Source organism: Gigantopelta aegis, chromosome 6 (assembly GCF_016097555.1).
Source record: "Gigantopelta aegis isolate Gae_Host chromosome 6, Gae_host_genome, whole genome shotgun sequence".
NCBI lineage: Eukaryota > Metazoa > Mollusca > Gastropoda > Neomphalida > Peltospiridae > Gigantopelta > Gigantopelta aegis.
This window is the reverse complement of record NC_054704.1, coordinates 72,107,947-72,126,826: the sequence shown is the minus strand read 5'-3', so window position 1 is coordinate 72,126,826 and position 18,880 is coordinate 72,107,947. Positions and strand designations below refer to the sequence as shown.

At 39.2% G+C, this 18,880-nt stretch overlaps 1 protein-coding gene across 1 annotated transcript in view; it reads right to left on the bottom strand.

Annotated features, from left to right (window-relative positions):
• LOC121374711 (3-oxoacyl-[acyl-carrier-protein] reductase FabG-like) overlaps positions 1 to 18,253 on the bottom strand; it is a 20,328-nt gene extending 2,075 nt beyond the window's left edge. The window contains exons 1-7 of the mRNA XM_041501817.1: positions 18,181 to 18,253; positions 11,580 to 11,719; positions 11,274 to 11,366; positions 9,350 to 9,497; positions 2,983 to 3,023; positions 2,039 to 2,108; positions 867 to 903 (exon numbers count right to left, since the gene is read on the bottom strand). Of these exons, the coding sequence (XP_041357751.1) occupies positions 867 to 903; positions 2,039 to 2,108; positions 2,983 to 3,023; positions 9,350 to 9,497; positions 11,274 to 11,366; positions 11,580 to 11,719; positions 18,181 to 18,253 (602 nt within the window). The remainder of the gene's footprint in view (positions 1 to 866; positions 904 to 2,038; positions 2,109 to 2,982; positions 3,024 to 9,349; positions 9,498 to 11,273; positions 11,367 to 11,579; positions 11,720 to 18,180) is intronic.
• Between the last annotated feature and the right edge of the window lie 627 nt (positions 18,254 to 18,880).

Genomic DNA, 18,880 nt, shown 5'->3' with positions numbered 1-18,880 from the left:
AAAAGCACATTGATTTATTAATCATCGGCTATTGGATGTCAAACATTTAGTAATTTTGATATATAGTATTAGAGAGGAAACCCGCTACATTTTTCCATTAGTAGCAACGGATCTTTAAATATTCACCATACCACAGACATGGTAGCACACACCACAGTCTTTGATAGACCAGTCGTTGTGCACTGACTTGAACGAGAAATAGCCTAATGGGTCAACCGATGGGGATCGATCCAAAACCGACCGTGCATCAAGCGAGAGCTTTACCACTGGGCTACGTCCCGCCCTTACATCTTAACAAATACAGTTTGTAGCATATCCTATCGGTGGCAGATGCAGGGTTTTGTTTTCACTTAAAGGAGGGGTGTGGGGATCTATGGTGTTCTAAAGTACATTGACATGCATGACGCATATATGGAAATTTATCCCCAAAATATAATATTAAATGACCCCACCCATCCCACCTAAGAATAAATTGATTAAACACTGGATTTGGGAAGGGGGGGGGGGGTATGAAATTCGAGGGGTATGCCCATCCCAGGCACCCACCGTCTGAACCAGTACAGTGCCTATTAATTACGCTCCAAAATAGTATTATATGGTGTTTTGTTCATATCTTTAATGTACTTTGAACGACCGTTTACGATGAGAGGTCACCTGGAAACAAAACGGTGTTGGCTAATGTCAGATTGTTTAAGCGCCGGTAAGATCCGAGACGTGTTCCGGAGACCGAGCGCTCGCGGTCGCTCTTTAGACTCGTTTTTGCTCCTGTGATAGAATGGAAACCAGTGAAATTGTTTAGTTGGCGAGCGCCCTCCATCCTGAACACGCAACTATTTCAATCTCATTGGTGGATATAAAATACTCACTTGATGCTGTTCACGCGAACTCCATACTGTGCCATTTCTAAAAAAAGAAAAAGAAAAAAAAAGAACAATCAAGATTTATAGTCAATATTTAAGACATTGTGACTTAAGGTTTCTATTCTACACCCCAAACCTTACAATATAAATCGAAGACACAGACAGAAGAATGACGAGAGACGGGAACAACACAATGAGTGATATATACTATATAATTAAATGTTAAAAATACAATCCAAGTTGCAGCTTTAAAGTACACGTAATTCTACATCGCCATAGTAGTATCTGTCCAAAGTTAGAGAATAGTTGATGGGTAAACCAATTAGGAGTAACTTTCTGGTTACTGGAACGCCGACTACGATAGCAATTGCAATTGGCCTGAGCACTTTAATAGTGGTTTGAATGTTTACTAAAAAAACGAAGAAGTTTTACGTTTTTTTGTAGAAAACAAAATGCTTCACCCAGTAAAACATTTGCAACATTTCCCGACCCACTACCTTGAAAAATCCTGCATCCGCCCCTGCCAGTTATGAAAATATGTTTAAAATTGCAAAATTACCACCCCCTTCACAGTCTCGTTGTGATAGATTTCACGCTGGATGCGCCACTGAGCATAACTGTCAAACGGCTATAGAGGGTTACAAACAACTCACTACGCATTTTTACTAACATTGTAGGTAGAATGATGGAAATACATAGTGAAAAGGTTACAGTCAAGCTCCTTTTTTTGTGCCCGAATTTGAGAATTTGTTCCAGCAACGGGGGTGGGGGCCGTTACATCCCCCCCCCCCCCGTCTTGTAGATGTATGATAAATAGTATAATTGTTCCTACAGTTTGGATGATGTAATTTATGTAAATGAGTTAGGGCTTGTTTCATGTGTTCACAGATAAATGTTGTTTTTTATTATTACTACAGGTAAGATTAGCGATAGCAATGCACATGACGATATGTGTATGGTTCTTATTATTGTTGTTGTTGTGCGTGTATGTGTGTGTGTGTGTGTGTGTGAGAGAGAGAGAGAGAGAGAGAGAGAGAGAGAGAGAGAGAGAGAGAGAGAGAGAGAGAGAGAGAGAGAGAGACTATGTGTGTTCTAAATCGAACGCGTATCGCATCCTGCAAAGCGATTATAACCGATAATCGATGGTGATATTCCGATCGATTCCCGATACTACTGACCTGCCGCTAAAACCTTTGTGAACATATCGACGCTAGCCTTTGTCATACAGCACACACCAGCACCAACTGCCTGTAATACATTTAAAAAATATATTTTAATTCTCTTTCTGAAATAATTAATTTACGAAAATATCTTCAAAATGTTCCCTTTATGCCAAACAATAGTGCTTCAGCTTCAGCTTTTGTAGTCTACAATATTATCACAGTTTCTTATATATATATGCTTGTTACTTATATATCGGTAGGACTTTCCTTTGGCACTGTCACGTATAGAGAACATTATAAATACTTATAATAAATAGAGTTAGGGTTAGGGTTAGGGCGAGTCAACTTAATGACAGTGCCAAAGGAAAGTCCTTCCTATATATTAGTTTTGATAGAACATTTTTCATCAAGGTTATGACAATGAAAGACTCACTACGGCTTTCCGAACTTTTTAAGGCAGACACTTAGAGGCATTTCTCGATGTGAGGGCAGGACATAGCCCAGTGGTAAAGCGCTAGCATGATGCGCGGTCGGTTAAGGATCGATTCCCGTTGATGAGCCCATTGGGCTATTTATTGTTCTAGCCAGTGCATCACGACTGGTGTACCAAAGGCCGTGGTATGTGCTATCTTGTCTGTGGGATGATGCATATACAATATCCCTTGCAAATAATGGGAAAATGTAGCTAAGACTTGATGTCAAATCATTAAATGTTTGACATCCAACAGCCAATGATTAATCAACTAATGTGCTCTAGTGGTGTCGTTAAGCAAAACTAACTTTAACTTTCTCGATAAAACGCATCGCTGACTAAAACGATGTTTGATGCTATACCCTACTTTGATCGTATACACACACACACACACACACACACACACACACACACATCCATTCAACTGTACCTGTACCCAATTATGCTTTTTCTTATGAACATTAAAAGTCAAAATACACGAACTTACTGGTACGGTACTCCACACGCTAGAGATGTTCACCACACAACCTACAATAAAATAAGATATCTCAACCTTGGCTTCTATTAAAGGGACATTCAACCAAAAACATAAAGCATGTTGAAATCTTGAATATGTTTAGTGTGACATTTCACCATAATCGCGAACTACTGTGCGTACATGCCACACTACCACACACTGCACGTGCATATCGTTTCGGATAGCCGCATGTCACGCGATGGTGTGCCGTCACGACCGAAAAGATGATTTTTCACGCTGCAGGCCAGTTGCTCGGCATGCATACCCCCGATATTTCACTAGCGTATCCTCATGAGTGCACACCTTCGAAAAACCAGTAAATAAAGCCTGTAAAATACCGCTTGATAATGCCACGTCTATCACAAAATAACCGTCAGAGAGCAGTTAGGATGCGTGATGCTGGATGCAGTGATGTGACGTTTTGATGTAACCAGAGTCACTATACAGAGACTGAAGACTCGTTTGCAGGCCACTGTAGCCATCCATCTTCAGAGCGGCCGTCCACTAGTTACGTCAGCTGCGCAGGACCGGAATATCCGAACCACCACTCTCCGAAATCGGTTTCAAGCAGCCACCATTCTTGCCCGACAGTTCTGCATTCTTGCTCAGACAGTCTGGAACCATCTGCGAGTCTACAACATTCGGCCACGCTGACCTGCGAGGAGACCTATTCTTATCGCGCGCCATCATCAACTCCGTCTGCAATGGATACGACGACGGATCCAGTGGACAAGGAATAATCAATGGTAAAATGTCCTCTTTATTGATGAATCGCGATTCAACTTGAGCATTGCTGATGGGCGTATCAGTGTGTATTGCAGACGAGGCGAGAGGCACCGGGACTGTTGTGTGATGGAGTTTGACAGATACGGGGGAGGCAGTGTCATGGTGTGGGCGGGAATATCCGGCCGAGGTGTAACTGATCTCCATGTCATTGATGGAAACCTCACAGGTGTTCGCTACCAGGACAAATCCTTGCTCCCGTCATAATTCCATACATGGCACAGCATCCACACATGACGTTCCAACAACACAACGCTCGACCGCATGTTGCCAGTTTGTGTACTGCGTTTCTGACCCTACACCATGTGAACGTGTTGTTCTGGCCAGCAGTGTCGCCAGACCTCAGTCCCATAGAACACTTGTTGGATGTCCTAGGGAATCGCGTCCACAGGAGATACCCACAGCCACTGAAGCTTCAACAGTTACAGCAGGCCCTTGAGCAGGAGTGGAGAAACATCCCCGCTGAGTTTATGAACAGGACCATTCATTCCACGAGACGCCGGTGGGGTTATCTAATTCCATGATTTCTGCCAGGAATGTCGTAAATATATTCTAACGCACCAAACCTTTTTAAAAAGATTTCCACTTCATAAATTATATAAAATGTATACATGTGATCTCTTTATCTTCGCACCTTAAATTAGGTATTATGTCACTCTTTTATATTTTTTTATTCCCAACTGGTCAAAAGCCATCGTATGTGCCTTTCTGTCTGTGGGAAAGTTCAAATAAAAGATCTCTTGCTGCATTGGGAAACATGTAGCGTGTTTCCTCTGATGACCACAGTGCAGAATTACCAAATGTTTGACATCCAATAACCGATGATAAATAAATCAATGTGCTTTAACTTTTCTTATTTCTAAGAAAGAGTACAATCAATCAATCAAACAACTATTTGTCTAGTGCTTATATACACTGAGATGAGAGTACAAGACGAATATTAAGACTGTCTTCAGACAATGCAGATCAGGGCCTATTTATTCATGACGGTCTAGTATCGTTTTCTGGTTTTACCTGTGAAGGTCTACAAAAGAAACTTACTGATCCAGATTTTATGTTATATACATGTAAATGAAAATAAAAAATAAAATAATTAAAACAACATTAATTACAACACAAGAACTTAATTAGTAATAGTCACTTTTGATTTTGTTATTGCACAAATATGCAAATATACCTTTAAAAGCTAAGAGAGGGAGAGAGTGGGATGGAGAAAATTGAAAGAAGAATAGAAAGAGATTGAGAGAAACACAAATATATACATGTATAGAGGTAGAGAAAGGACAGAGATTGGGCGAAAGAAGATCAAAAAGAGATTGAACGATTGCGACACACACACATTATATATATACTCTTCAAAAGAAGAAACGCAAAACCACATTGTCGTAACATTTGGAGAATTGATTTAATTATTGAATGGTGAGTCCGATAATTACCAAATGTTGCAGGATTGTTCACAATTCACTCTAGTCCATTGTGAGTAAGTGATAGGACACACCACCAAGGTCAAGGTCATCTGGAGTCAATACCGGGTGTGGCCTCCGCGTGTGTTGACAACTGCCTGGCACCGCCTGCCCATTGAAGCAACCAGAGTACGGATGACGTCCCGGGGGATGGTGGCCCACTCGGCCTGCAAGGCTGCTGCCAGCTCGGGCAGGGTCTGGGGCTGTGGTTGTCGCTGTCGGAGGCGTCGGTACAACTCGTCCCATAGATGCTCATTTGGGTTCAAATCCGGTGATATCGATGGCCAAGGAAGGACATTAATGTTGTTGTTCAGTAGGAAAGCCGTTGTGAGACGTGCTGTGTGAGGCCTGGCGTTGTCATTTTGGAACACTGCGTTGGCGTTGGCCATAACTGGAACGATGTGTGGCCGGAGGATCTGGTCAATGTAGCCCTGTGCATTCAGGTTGCCCTGCACGTGGACCAGGTCAGTTCTGCCAGTGTGTGAGATGGCTGCCCACACCATGACACTACCCCCGCCGAATCTGTCCACTTCCTGCACGCAGTTTGCCGCATAACGTTCACCACGACGCCTATACACGCGACATCTTCCATCATGACGTCGGAGCAGAAATCGGGACTCGTCACTGAACCACACCTGTCTCCATGGCAGTTGAGGCCATTGTCGATGAATCTGGCACCACTGCAGTCGGAGTCGACGGTGTTGTGGTGTTAAGTTGACAACTCGAACTGGACGTCTGGCACGAATTCCTACCTCACGTAGGCGGTTCCGTACGGTCTGGTCGGATATCCTGCGCAAACCTGGTATTGCTGCGGCTGTGGAGGTGGCAGTAGTCAATCGTTCCCGAAGGTGGCGTACCCGGATGTAGCGGTCCTGCCCGGGGGTAGTGACCCGTGGTCGACCGGATCTAGGGAGGTCACGTGTTGATCCATGTTGCTGGTAACGGTCCCACAGTCTGGAGATGGTGCTTGGGGACACATGGAATGCCCTGGCAACGGCCGTTCTGAATTCGCCTGCGTCTAGTCGGCCGATGGCATTGTTTCTCTGCGGTTCACTGAGACGTGGCATGTCCTGGATTGTCAACTGTCGGCCAGATACAGAGGCCAGGCAAGCGAACACCCTGCACTTTTATACTGTCGGTGTTCATGTTGCACGTGCAGACAACGCACGTGCAGTGGTGACATGGTTGCACGTGGCTGCGTTTTTGCGAATATTCATATTTTGGAACTTTATTGTACAGTAGCTGCGTTTTATATCGAATGTAACCGTGGGAATGTGTTTGGGACATGCAATGACCTTATATTCACAAGCATGAACCGGTAGGAACATAAAATCGGAGTTATAACCCATTTGTACCCTTTTGCGTTTCTTTTTTGAAAGAGTATATATATATATATATATATATATATATATATATATATAGAGAGAGAGAGAGAGAGAGAGAGAGAGAGAGAGAGAGAGAGAGAGAGAGAGAGAGAGAGAGAGAGAGAGAGAGAGAGAGAGAGAGAGAGAGAGAGAGAGAGAGAAATAAGGAAAAAGAGGGGAGGAGAAAGAAGATAGAAAAGTGATTGAGAGACAGTGACAAATATATATATATATATATATATATATATATAGAGAGAGAGAGAGAGAGAGAGAGAGAGAGAGAGAGAGAGAGAGAGAGAGAGAGAGAGAGAGAGAGAGAGAGAGAGAGAGAGAAGGAAAGAGAAGGGAGATAGCGAAAGAGGATCAGAAAGTGATTGAGAGATGGAGACAAATAGAGAGAGAGACGGAGAAAGAAGAACAGACGGGGAGGGGGCAAAAAAAGATAAGAACGTGATTGAAAGACAGAAACAAATATATATAGAGATAGAGAAAGAAGGAAAGAGAGGGGGGGGGGGAGAATATCAGAAAGAGATTGAGAGACAGAGACAAATATATATAGAGATAGAGAAAGAAGGAAAGAGAAAAGGGGAGAAAGAATATCAGAAAGAGATTGCGAGACAGAGACAAATATATAGAGAGATAGAGAAAGAAGGAAAGAGAAAGGGGAGAAAGAATATCAGAAAGAGATTGAGAGACAGAAACAAATCTATAGAGATAGAGAAAGAAGGAAAGAGAAAGGGGCAGAAATAATATCAGAAAGAGATTGAGATTGAGAGACAAATGTAGAGAGATAGAGAAAGAAGGAAAGAGAAAGGGAGAGAAAGAATATCAGAAAGAGATTGAGAGACAGAAACAAATATATAGAGAGAGAGAAAGAAGGAAAGAGAAAGGGGGAGAAAGAATATCAGAAAGAGATTGAGAGACAGAGACAAATATATAGAGAGATAGAGAAAGAAGGAAAGAGAAAGGGGGAGAAAGAATATCAGAAAGAGATTGAGAGACAGAGACAAATATATAGAGATAGAGAAAGGAAGGAAAGCGAAAGGAACTGGAGAGAAGAGAGAGGAGGAGAGAGAGAAGAAGAGAAGGAGAAGGAGAGAGAGGAAAGGGGGAAAGAAGAAGAAAAAAAAAAAAAAAAAGAAAAAAGAGAAATGCAAAAAAGGGAAAGAGAAAAGGGAAACACAATAACAGAGATTGAGAGGCAGAGACAAATATATAGAGAGATAGAGAAAGAATAGAAAAAAAAAGGGGAAGAAAGAATATCAGAAAGAGATTTAGATTGATATGAAGATACATATATAGAGAGAGAGAAAGAAGGAAAGAGAAAGGGGGAGAAGAATATCTAGAGAAAGAAGGAAAGAGGAAAGGGGAAGAAAAGGAAAAAAGAAAAATGGAGAAAGAGATTGAGAGACGGAGACAAATATATAGAGAGATAGAGAAAAAAGGAAAGAGAAAGGAGGAGAAAGAATATCAGAAAGAGATTGAGAGACAGAGACAAACATATAGAGAGATAGAAAAAGAAGGAAAGAGAAAGGGGGGGGGAGAAAGAATATCAGAAAGAGATTGTGAGACAGAGACAAATATATAGAGAGATAGAGAAAGAAGGAAAGAGAAAGGGGAAAAAAGAATATCAGAAAGAGATTGAGATTGAGAGACAAATGTATAGAGAGATAGAGAAAGAAGGAAAGAGAAAGGGGAGAAAGAATAGCAGAAAGAGATTGAGAGACAGAGACAAATATATAGAGAGATTGAGAAAGAAGGAAAGAGAAAGGGGGAGAAAGAATATCAGAAGAGATTGAGAGACAGAGACAAATATAGAGAGAGATAGAGAAAGAAGGAAAGAGAAAGGGAGAAAGAATATCAGAAAGAGATTGAGAGACAGAGACAAATATATATAGAGAGAGAGAGAAAGGAGGAAAGAGAGCATGGGGAGAAAGAAGATCAGAACGTGATTGAGAGACAGAAACAAATATATATAGAGAGAGATAAAGAAAAAGAAGGAAAGAGAAGGGGAGAGAAAGAAGATCAGAACGTGACTGAGAGACAGAAACACATATATATATATAGAGAGATGTAGAGAAAGAAGGAAAGAGAAAGGGGGGGGGGGGAAAGCCAGAACGTGATTGAGAGACACAAACAAATATATGTAGAGATAGAGAAAGAAGAAAAGACAGGGGACGAAAGAAGATAAGAACGTGATTGAGAGACAGAGACAAATATATATAGAGAAAGAGAAAGAAGGAAAGAGAAGGGAAGAGAAAGAAGATCAGTACATGATTGAGAGACAGAAACAAATATGTGTAGAGATAGAGAAAGAGGCAAAGAGAAGGTGGAGAAAAAATATCAGAACGTGATTGAGAAACAAATATATAGAGAGATAGAAAAATATAGTGAGAGATAGATAAAAACGGAAAGAGAGACGGATGGAGAAAGTGAAAAAAGAGCAGAAAAATATTAGGAGGCAGACAAATAGCCTATATGTAGAGAGAGCGGGAGAGGAGGGCTATGGGAGAGAACGACAGAGCAGATATCGCCGTTTAATAAGGGAAGGGGCTATCACTCGCGCTCTCCATCACTAACCTGAGACTAGTTCAAGGAGAGTTATATGGTACCATTATGGTAATATCGTAAATGGATCCCCATAATCTAAGTTCTGAGAGGAGTAATTAAGCACTCCGCTCGATATGTTTTCACGTCGAGGTCAGAGCAAGAAGTTAAATGTCTCACCTTTAGTTTTAATGAGATGTGGTATAGCCAGTTTGGTAACGAGGACGTGGGAAAAGACATTGATGCTGAACATGACGTCAAGAGTTTCCGCTTCCACCTGGCTGAACAGTTCTGAAGTGTGCCCTGCCCCTCGACCAGCATTGTTAATCTGTGAGAGCAGAAGAAATGAATGTTTGTTTTAACAATAACAGAGCTCAGCGTTATATCAAACAGCAGCTGCTAGAGGATATTAGGACATCGACGCAATTTAGAAGACTGTGTGTGTTTGGTGTATAACACGTAGTTGTTGAGAGAGAGAGAGAGAGAGAGAGAGAGAGAGAGAGAGAGAGAGAGAGAGAGAGAGAGAGAGAGAGAGAGAGAGGAATGAATGAATGAAAAAAATTGAATACATCGGCTACTGTGTTTCGGACTATAATAAATGCTCAAACAGCAACTGCTAGAGGGAATTAGGACCTCGGTGCATTTTCAGACTATGAGTGTTTGGTGGAGAGAGAGAGAGAGAGAGAGAGAGAGAGAGAGAGAGAGAGAGAGAGAGAGGAGAGAGAGAGAGAGAGAGAGAGAGAGAGAGAGAGAGTACCCATAGTTTAGGTCATATGATATTGGAAGATAGCTGGCCCGCACTACTTAAACATTTTCAATGAATATGTCGAAACTTGAATCATACAGAAGCTTGATTCCAAAGCCTATGTCCATATTTAGGTACCTATGAATCTACTGATCCACATAAAAATATGTCCCTCATATAGGATTTAAAGATATGTAAACATTTTCAATGAAAATCTCGAAACCTAAGCCAGACAGAACAGTTGTTCCAAAAACAATATAGGTATACTTTTGCATGTAAAACGTAGGTAATCGGTTGGCCATATTGGTATTCAGTTCGTTTGCAGAAAATAAATGTCTAGTTTTGTTTGATGTGAATTCACCACAAACAAACTGGATTTGAATTTCTAGAAGTGCAAATACATGTATGCCCCTAATGTGCATAGAAAATCATCAATAATAACTTGATCTACTACAAATAACTAGGGTACCACACACACACACACACACACACACACAAACACACACATATATATATATATATATATATATATATATATATATATATTATATATATATATATATATAAACACATATACACATACATACGTATGCATGTCTGTCTGTCTGTCTGTCTGTCAGTATGTATGCATTTATTGATGTATGAATATCTATATAGTGTAAGTATGTCGATATTGACGATTACATACATAGATATTAACGCACTGGCGCAGAGGATAATTAAATCCTTTCTGGCCTCACAAATTGTCCCATGTCGTTGTTGGGATTCGAACCTATGGCACCGAATCTCCCGCAAATTGCAGACTTGCCACGATACCTTCTGAGCTATTGAGGCATGTATGTATGCATGCATATATGTATGTATGTATGGATGGATGGATGGATGTATGTATATATATACTGTATGGATGTCGAGGTTGACTGTTACATACACATATATTAATGCACTGGCGCAGGGGATAATTAAATCCTTTCTGACCTACCTTTTAAGTTACTGAGGCATCCATAAAAAGGATGCTCTTGAACTCAGCTATATGCATTGGGCCTACAAGCTATGCAGTCGATCCCGCTTACGTGCATGAAACAGTGGGCAGACCTGGCACTGGCTAGTATGTTCCAGCCTTAGCTGGTTTATTAGACACTGATATAAAATATACTAGCGGAACTAGGCGTCGGAAGATGCCAGAAACTCGAGAGACAATTGTACATTTATTTTACATTCTGGCCTTTGTTTACCTTTCTTTCAAAATTTAAAGTGTTCTACCCATAGCCCATACATTAAGCGAATGCCCCCTCAAGCCCCCTGTGATCTTCTCTGGATTAACCCTTTAATATTAAAACACAAAAGTAATCAGCTAACCAAAACATCGATCTGGCCAAACGTCTCCACAGTCCTCTCAACCAGTGACTTTCGGTCTGTATCTTTTGTGATGTCGCCAACGGAAGTCAGTATCTGCAATGTATAATGGTTTCGTATGTTAGTTATATTAAGTTTACAAAATATGGCTCACGAGAGTCATACATGTAAATATCTCGCTACTTTTAGCACTACAAATATTTATTCTTCGACTGTAGGACAACTAAAAATGGTTCCTTTATGGAGTCGTGTAGTATCTGGCTAGCATTAGCAAACGTACACTGGTCGACATAGCCAGGTTTTACGAACCTCAAAACTGGAAGGAAGCACTTCATGACATTTCGACCGAACGATCTCCAGATTATCCTTGTTCCTCCCTCCTAATGACAGCTTACATCCATGACGAGCGAACTCTATAGCCGCCCTAGCCCCGATGCCCGAACTGGCACCTAAATAAAGAAAAGGCGCATTTTAAAGACACATGTTCGCGAATTTAACGATCTCATTTTCCTGATAATAGATTATAAATTAAAATTATATTCATAACAGGCACGGATTCAGGTGGGAGTCCAGTGGACACGCCCCCACCCCCATCCCCCACCCCACACCTCTATTTGTGGTCAAACAATATATATTACAGAATACACAGAAAATGCAAATACATCCCGTCCACCTGTCAAGGACCTATAAATTCTATTTTCAAAAACAACAACGAGTTTTGGGTCCTCTCTATCTGCACTATTTTAAAGTACTAATATACCGGCCTCGGTGGCGTCGTGGTTAGGCCATCGGTCTACAGGCTGGTAGGTACGGGGTTCGGATCCCAGTCGAGGCATGGGATTTTTAATCCAGATACCGACTCCAAACCCTGAGTGAGTGCTCCGCAAGGCTCAATGGGTAGGTGTAAGCCACTTGCACTGATCAGTGATCCATAACTGGTTCAACAAAGGCCATGGTTTGTGCTATCCTACCTGTGGGAAGCGCAAATAAAAGATCCCTTGCTGCTAATCGGAAAGAGTAGCCCATGTAGTGGCGACAGTAGGTTTCCTCTCAAATCTGTGTGGTCCTTAACCATATGTCTGACGCCATATAACCGTAAATAAAATGTGTAACATTTCTTTCATTTCTTTCTATTACAGTAATACTTTAACCATCAACTGATAATAACATAATAAACTTTTGCATTAATCATTTTCAACGTTTTGTGTTTACCATTATTTAACTTTAAAAATTAGGAACCTTTTTTATGAATCACTTGATATTAAACCACGTTCGTATGTAGCACAGTTTTTACACAATTTCTAATATTATGTAATTTTACGACTTAACGATCTGTACATTTTATACATATTAGTTTTGGTTATTAACTGTTTTAAAAAGTTAAAGTTTGTTTTGTCTAATGACACCACTAGAGCACATTGAATAATTAATCGTCGGCTACAGTAATGGATCTCAAACATTTGGCAATTCTTACACGTAGTCATCAGAGGAAACCCGCCACGTTTTTCTTAATGCAGCGAGGTATCTTTTATATGCAATTTTCCACAGACAGGAAAGCACATAACACGGTCTTTGATCAGTTGTGGTGTACTGGTTGGAACGAGGGAAAAAAATCAGTTGAATAGAGTTGATTTAATCCTGCGACGCAAGGACTGCAAGCAAGCACTCAGCTGAGCAAAATCACGCCCCCTTGAACTGCCTTTAACCAGTACAACAGAATTCTTTGTTTATATATATTTAATAATTATAATAAATAGTATAGTCGGGTTGCCAGATGCCAAAATTTGACCTAACCTTGAATTAGGGTACATACAATGTTTTATGGTGGTTTTATGTCATTTAGGGTATCCTGAATCGGAAACTGCATGATGACACATTGTCATCATTAAGCAATTGTTTTTACGGCCATTTCAAAAACACCTCCTCCAAGCTAAAAAAATTCCGTGTTTTAGTTAGGCCTACTGTGTCATGCTATAATGTCCAATAGGTACACAGTTATTACATGACCTCTACCTATTTGATACCTTTTACAAACATTATATAATAGATAAAAAATATACAGCAACATGTAAGTGAAGTTTACTGGCACATCTTGGTTTTCAAAATGGCCGACATTGCAAATTTAGTTTGTTCAATATTACCACACCCAGGCAAACCTAAACTTTGTTTTAAAGTGGTGTAAAGGTAGTTAAGACATGATTCCATGATCACTACATATAAAACAATATTTGTAACCTGTATATTATATATTAAAACTATTGTAATATAACAGTTGTATTTATTGATTATATGTCCAAAACCCACTTGAAACAGCATCTTACAAAAGAAATGTTACCCCCCAAAAATATCTCTTAACAACATTGACAAGTAACTATATAAAATCATCTGCATCACATGAACTTTGTTACATATGTAAATGCAGGCATGTTAAAATAGACTGATAGCTGTCAAATCTGATTGGCTAATATAACATTTACGCGGTCACATTTTGCACATTAAACACGGTACAGATGAAACACCATATTTACAATAGTCTTTAGAAAGGGAAGTCTTAATCTAAATCTGATCAATATTTTTATAAAATACTTATGTGGTTCCTTGCTTTAAATATCATTCTATGCACATCTTTGTGCTCATTCAGATTTTCTTTGTTTATGGAAGCTGTAGCGCATGTACTAGTGCAGGCTAAAAAACCTGGCAGTCTTACTACAGATGGTGTTGAAACCATACTCTGTAGACAAAACACTTTACAGTGATTCATGCCTGAATACACTCACGACTATTGTAACTTCTTTTTGAAACAGTTTTGTTAAGAGATACCATATTTAATATGCTAATGGCAGATTCGTAATTGTCACATCACACACTTTTAAATGTTTATACTACTTTTATATATCAGTAGATTAACGCATATTTTTGTCAGATTTTATGAGAAAAGGTTTTATTTATGCGAAGTCATTTTAAAATAATCACCAAATTTTAATTAGCAGCCTCCTTCTTTGAAACATAATTTTTACTGCAAAATGTGATATGCATGTACGATGTCATTACTGTTCTTCATCAGTGTAATTTTCATCATGCATAGTATTTAGGATTTATTTACAAATGTCCGGTACAATACATTGTTAGAAAATGGCGCAAGATAACCCTTAACATGAACAGTTATTCATGAACAGGCATTTTAGCTAGCAGTCACATACCATTATTTCCATAAGCTTTGGTGAAGCACACACCAGTACAGTGACTGTGTATGCCGTTTATAATGTCCCACCCACAGTCATATATATTTACATCGTCAGCTTTCCACATCATGGCTTTAACTTGTTTGATGTGCTCAGTCAATGCAAGATCAGTAGGACGTTTGATTAGGGGAATGTCTCTTTTACTTGTAAATAGAGTGTGCTTCAAGTGGTTCATGGACGATTGTATTGTTTCGTCTTGTATAGCAACACGCTGTTCAGCTGTGACCAGGTCATGAAAGTTTACCCCTTGTTCTCTCAGTAGGCCTACCTCCAGACCAACATCATGCTTCAAATATATATGATGGTGATGGTGTCACATCCTATAACAGCATGCACTGCAAGGAACTGGAGATATTTGTCACCAAGTCAAAAAAAACACACAGACAAGTGGTGTCTGACGAATCTGATATATTTGCATTGCTGGTATTTTTCTGCTGGTAGTGGCAATATTCTGTTCAAATTTACATGACAAAAGCCTACGGTCAAGTGATTAACATTACTGCCACAGCTAAAAAACCCCAAACACTTGGGAGACCAATCTGTCCAGGTACTTGCAGTATATGACATCACATGATGTAACACAGACAGCTGTCTCTTTATTAAGAGCTGTATCAGTAATGTTAAAACACAGAGTTGGTCTGAAGGTACATACCGGTATACATGAATAACAACGGTTTGGTAGTTTGCTATACAAAACGAAACAATGTAACATTTTATGAAACATTTGAAACACACCATCTTCACAAGTAATATATTCAAAGGCCGGTCTCCTACTTATCCTGCTCTGGCTGAGCACATCAAGCTAGAAAATCTACAAGGCATGCTAAAACAATTGCCTGCTTCAGGAATAACTGCTCATGTCAAACAGCAGATTTAACTTGCAGCATTGTCTGCAAATATATGGCATAGGACATGCTACAAGCCTCAAACCATGCATGATGAAAATGACTGATGAAAAACAGTAATGTTATCATACATTAATATCACATTTCACTGTAAATTATGTATCAAAGTAGGAGGCAGCCAATTCAAAGTAGGTTGTTATTGTAAAGAGACTTCACCATTTAAACGAAACTTTTTTTCCAAGAAAATTGGTTCCAGTAATCTACATAACCAGTATAAAGATTGCTTATGGTAGTAATGGTATGTAACATGATTGATGATTACGAATCTTCCATTAGCATATAAAAGACGGTAACAGTATTTCTGCAAAAGATTCCAAAAGAGGTTACGAAAGTCGCGAGGGTATACAGCCATATGCTAAAAACATGTATACAGCTTCCTTAAATGAAAGGACCTCTGAATCACCTCAGTGATGTGCTCAGAACGATATTTCAAGCAAGGAACCATAAGGTTTAAAAAAAAATATTTCTCAGATTATTTAGAGAAAAACGTCCCTATTGTTAACAAAGTTATTTAATCTGTACCATATTTAAGATGCATAACGTAACCATGCAATGCAAACGTGCCATAGCCAATGAAATTCGATAGCTACCAGCTTATCCCTGCATTTATGTATGTAAATAATTTCACCTGATATCTGGTACATGTGATTTTATTAATTTAACAGTTACATGTTAAATGTTTAAAAAATGTAATTTTACTTTTAAAAGTACTATCTCCAGATTGGTTTTAGACCAGATAACCAAGATATACAATTCTTTTAAAAGTATAGCCTGTTATATATTACAATATTTTTAATATATGACATATCAAAATTGTTAACATTTTGGGTGCTGCTTCTAAAGTTTATTAAAGGGACTGACCTGTGTTTTCAGACCTAGCAAGACTTCTGATTGTTCCCATAAGCGCACGTGTCAGGGGACAGGGGGCAACTGCCCACCTTGTGCTGGAGAAAATCACTCAAATTCGGGCAAAAACAATAGAGATATTCGAGCAGAATGAGCTAGCCTGAAATGTGTTCACCATGTATTTCCATCATTTTAACCACAATATTACTTGTAATCTGTTTTGCAGTAATGCTAATATAAATAAACGTTGGTATTCAAATTCGTGCACTTTTATTTAATTTGGGCAAGCATCAGCCAACAACAAAGTAAACACACAAACTGCTTTTTCAGGTCTTTTAAAACACTATCTTACCTTAAAATGTTTTACATATAAAGCATTATACTAATAAATACATTCTGAATTACCTTTGGTCGCAATGTTTTAAGATTTCGTTTACCTGTTGAAAAATATTATAAATATTTACCTTCAAAATTATTTTAGACAAAAATCAATATTGAGATACAAAACATTACAATGTCCAGAAATACATGGATTATAGAGATAATCATATTCTAAGCAAGAAAACATTAATTTTAATTTTAATAATGCTTTAATATTTTATTTGTCGAAAATGTTGAAACGGCTACAAACTGAGGATAGTCCAGTCCTTTTAATATAAGTATAGAATACTATTCTGGCATGAATGCATGGAAATACTCTTAAAGTATATTAAAGACATTAGTTAAAATAAAATCAATATTTAATTTCAGAAATTATGCCAAAATATCATGTTCCTTGCAAGGTGTAAATTAGGTTAAATTGGGATTTTTATTTTTAAATCTGTTATTTTTAACCTTCTTCTGTGAAAATCCTCCATGTTACCATTTTTATATTGACCAATACAGATTACAAATAGTCTTGCTTATGTAGTGAAGCATGCCCACCTACCTGTATTTAACTTAAAACAATTGTTTTAGTTGCCTGGGTGCGGTAATATTGTAAAAATAAATGTTTAAATGGTGGCCATTTTGAAAACCAAGATGGCCGTCAGCAAACGCCCCTGAAATGTTGCTATTGTGTTGTTGTTGTTTTATATTATTCTTTAGTGTTTGTAAAAGGTATCCAAATAGGTATGGGTCTTCTAATAATCTTGTACAAATAAAACATTATAGCATAATGCAATGGGCCGAAGATAAAAAAGTCTGGGGTGGTGCTTTTAAAATGACCGTCAAAAAAATTGCTCAATGATGATAAAGTGTCATCATGCAGTTTCTGAATCAAGAGATCCTAAATGACATAAAACCATCATAAAACATCGTATGTACCCTAGTTCAAGGTATAATCCTTGTTCTGTCCGACTAGTAAGCGATTGTGCCCACACCCCACTATACACTAGCGTAGGAAGAGGGGGGCACTTTATAGCAGCAACGATGGTTATATATATATATATATATATATATATATATATATATATATATATATATATATACACACACACACACACACACACACACACATACATTAACTATCATATGTATACATACATACATACATACATACACACACGTGAGTGTCCCCACTTATTGGCACCTTGCTACGCCCGTGCTCTATTGCGTGCCCTCCCAGATCAATATGTTTACTAGACTTGAAACACAATATTATGCGTATAGCGCTATCCACACATATAAAAATGGTTGGGATAGAGGCCACTGGGCTACAAATACAAGTGTGTAGGTCTATACTGATTGTGAAAACTGTTTTTACTACTACCTGGCAAACATCAGCAAAGTGCTGGATCTTTACAAGGAACATTTTATTAGTATCGCGTCGCGAATCGCCATGCAAGTTTCAGAGATCGCCACACAATTCTAAAACGTATCTCGTAATTTCTCGATCCATATGTTTTTACATTATTTCATTTTGAATGCCCCTCTCACACTCTACTGCGATCAGCCGGCGACCGCTTTGCGCTCCCGGACTTTGAAATGCTTCAACAAAGCGCAGTGACATCGCCGACAATTGTGAAATCCATGACACCAGACAGCTTACAGTAGACTACAGTACGCTCTTGACTCGCTTATTACGCTCTCACTGCGATCCTATGCGTTCCCAGGGGCGGGACGTAGCCCAGTGGTACAGCGCTCGCTCGATGCACGGTCGGTGTGGGATCGATCCTCGTCGGTGGGCCCATTGGGCTATTTCTCGTTCCAGCCAGTGCACCACGACTGGTATATCAAAGGCCGTGGTATGTATTCACCGTGTCTGTAGGATGGTGCATATAAAAGATCCCTTGCTGCTAATCGAAAAGAGTAGCTCATGAAGTGGCGACAGCGGGTTTCCTCTCTCAATATCTATGTGACCCTTAACTATATGTCTGACAACATATATCCGTGAATAAAATGTGTTGAGTGCGTCGTTAAATAAAACATTTCTTTCTATGCGTTCCCAGTTTGATCATCAGTACGCTCTCAATGCGTCCAAGTCGCTCTCGCTGCGCTCTCACTACGCTCTCAATACGTTTGCAACTCGCTCACTGACCAGATTATAACAAGGATAAACCACCTTCAGATGACAACAACAACAGGAACAAGGATAACTAGTGTGCCACAGACAGTGTTTGTTCCAGAGACAGTTGTC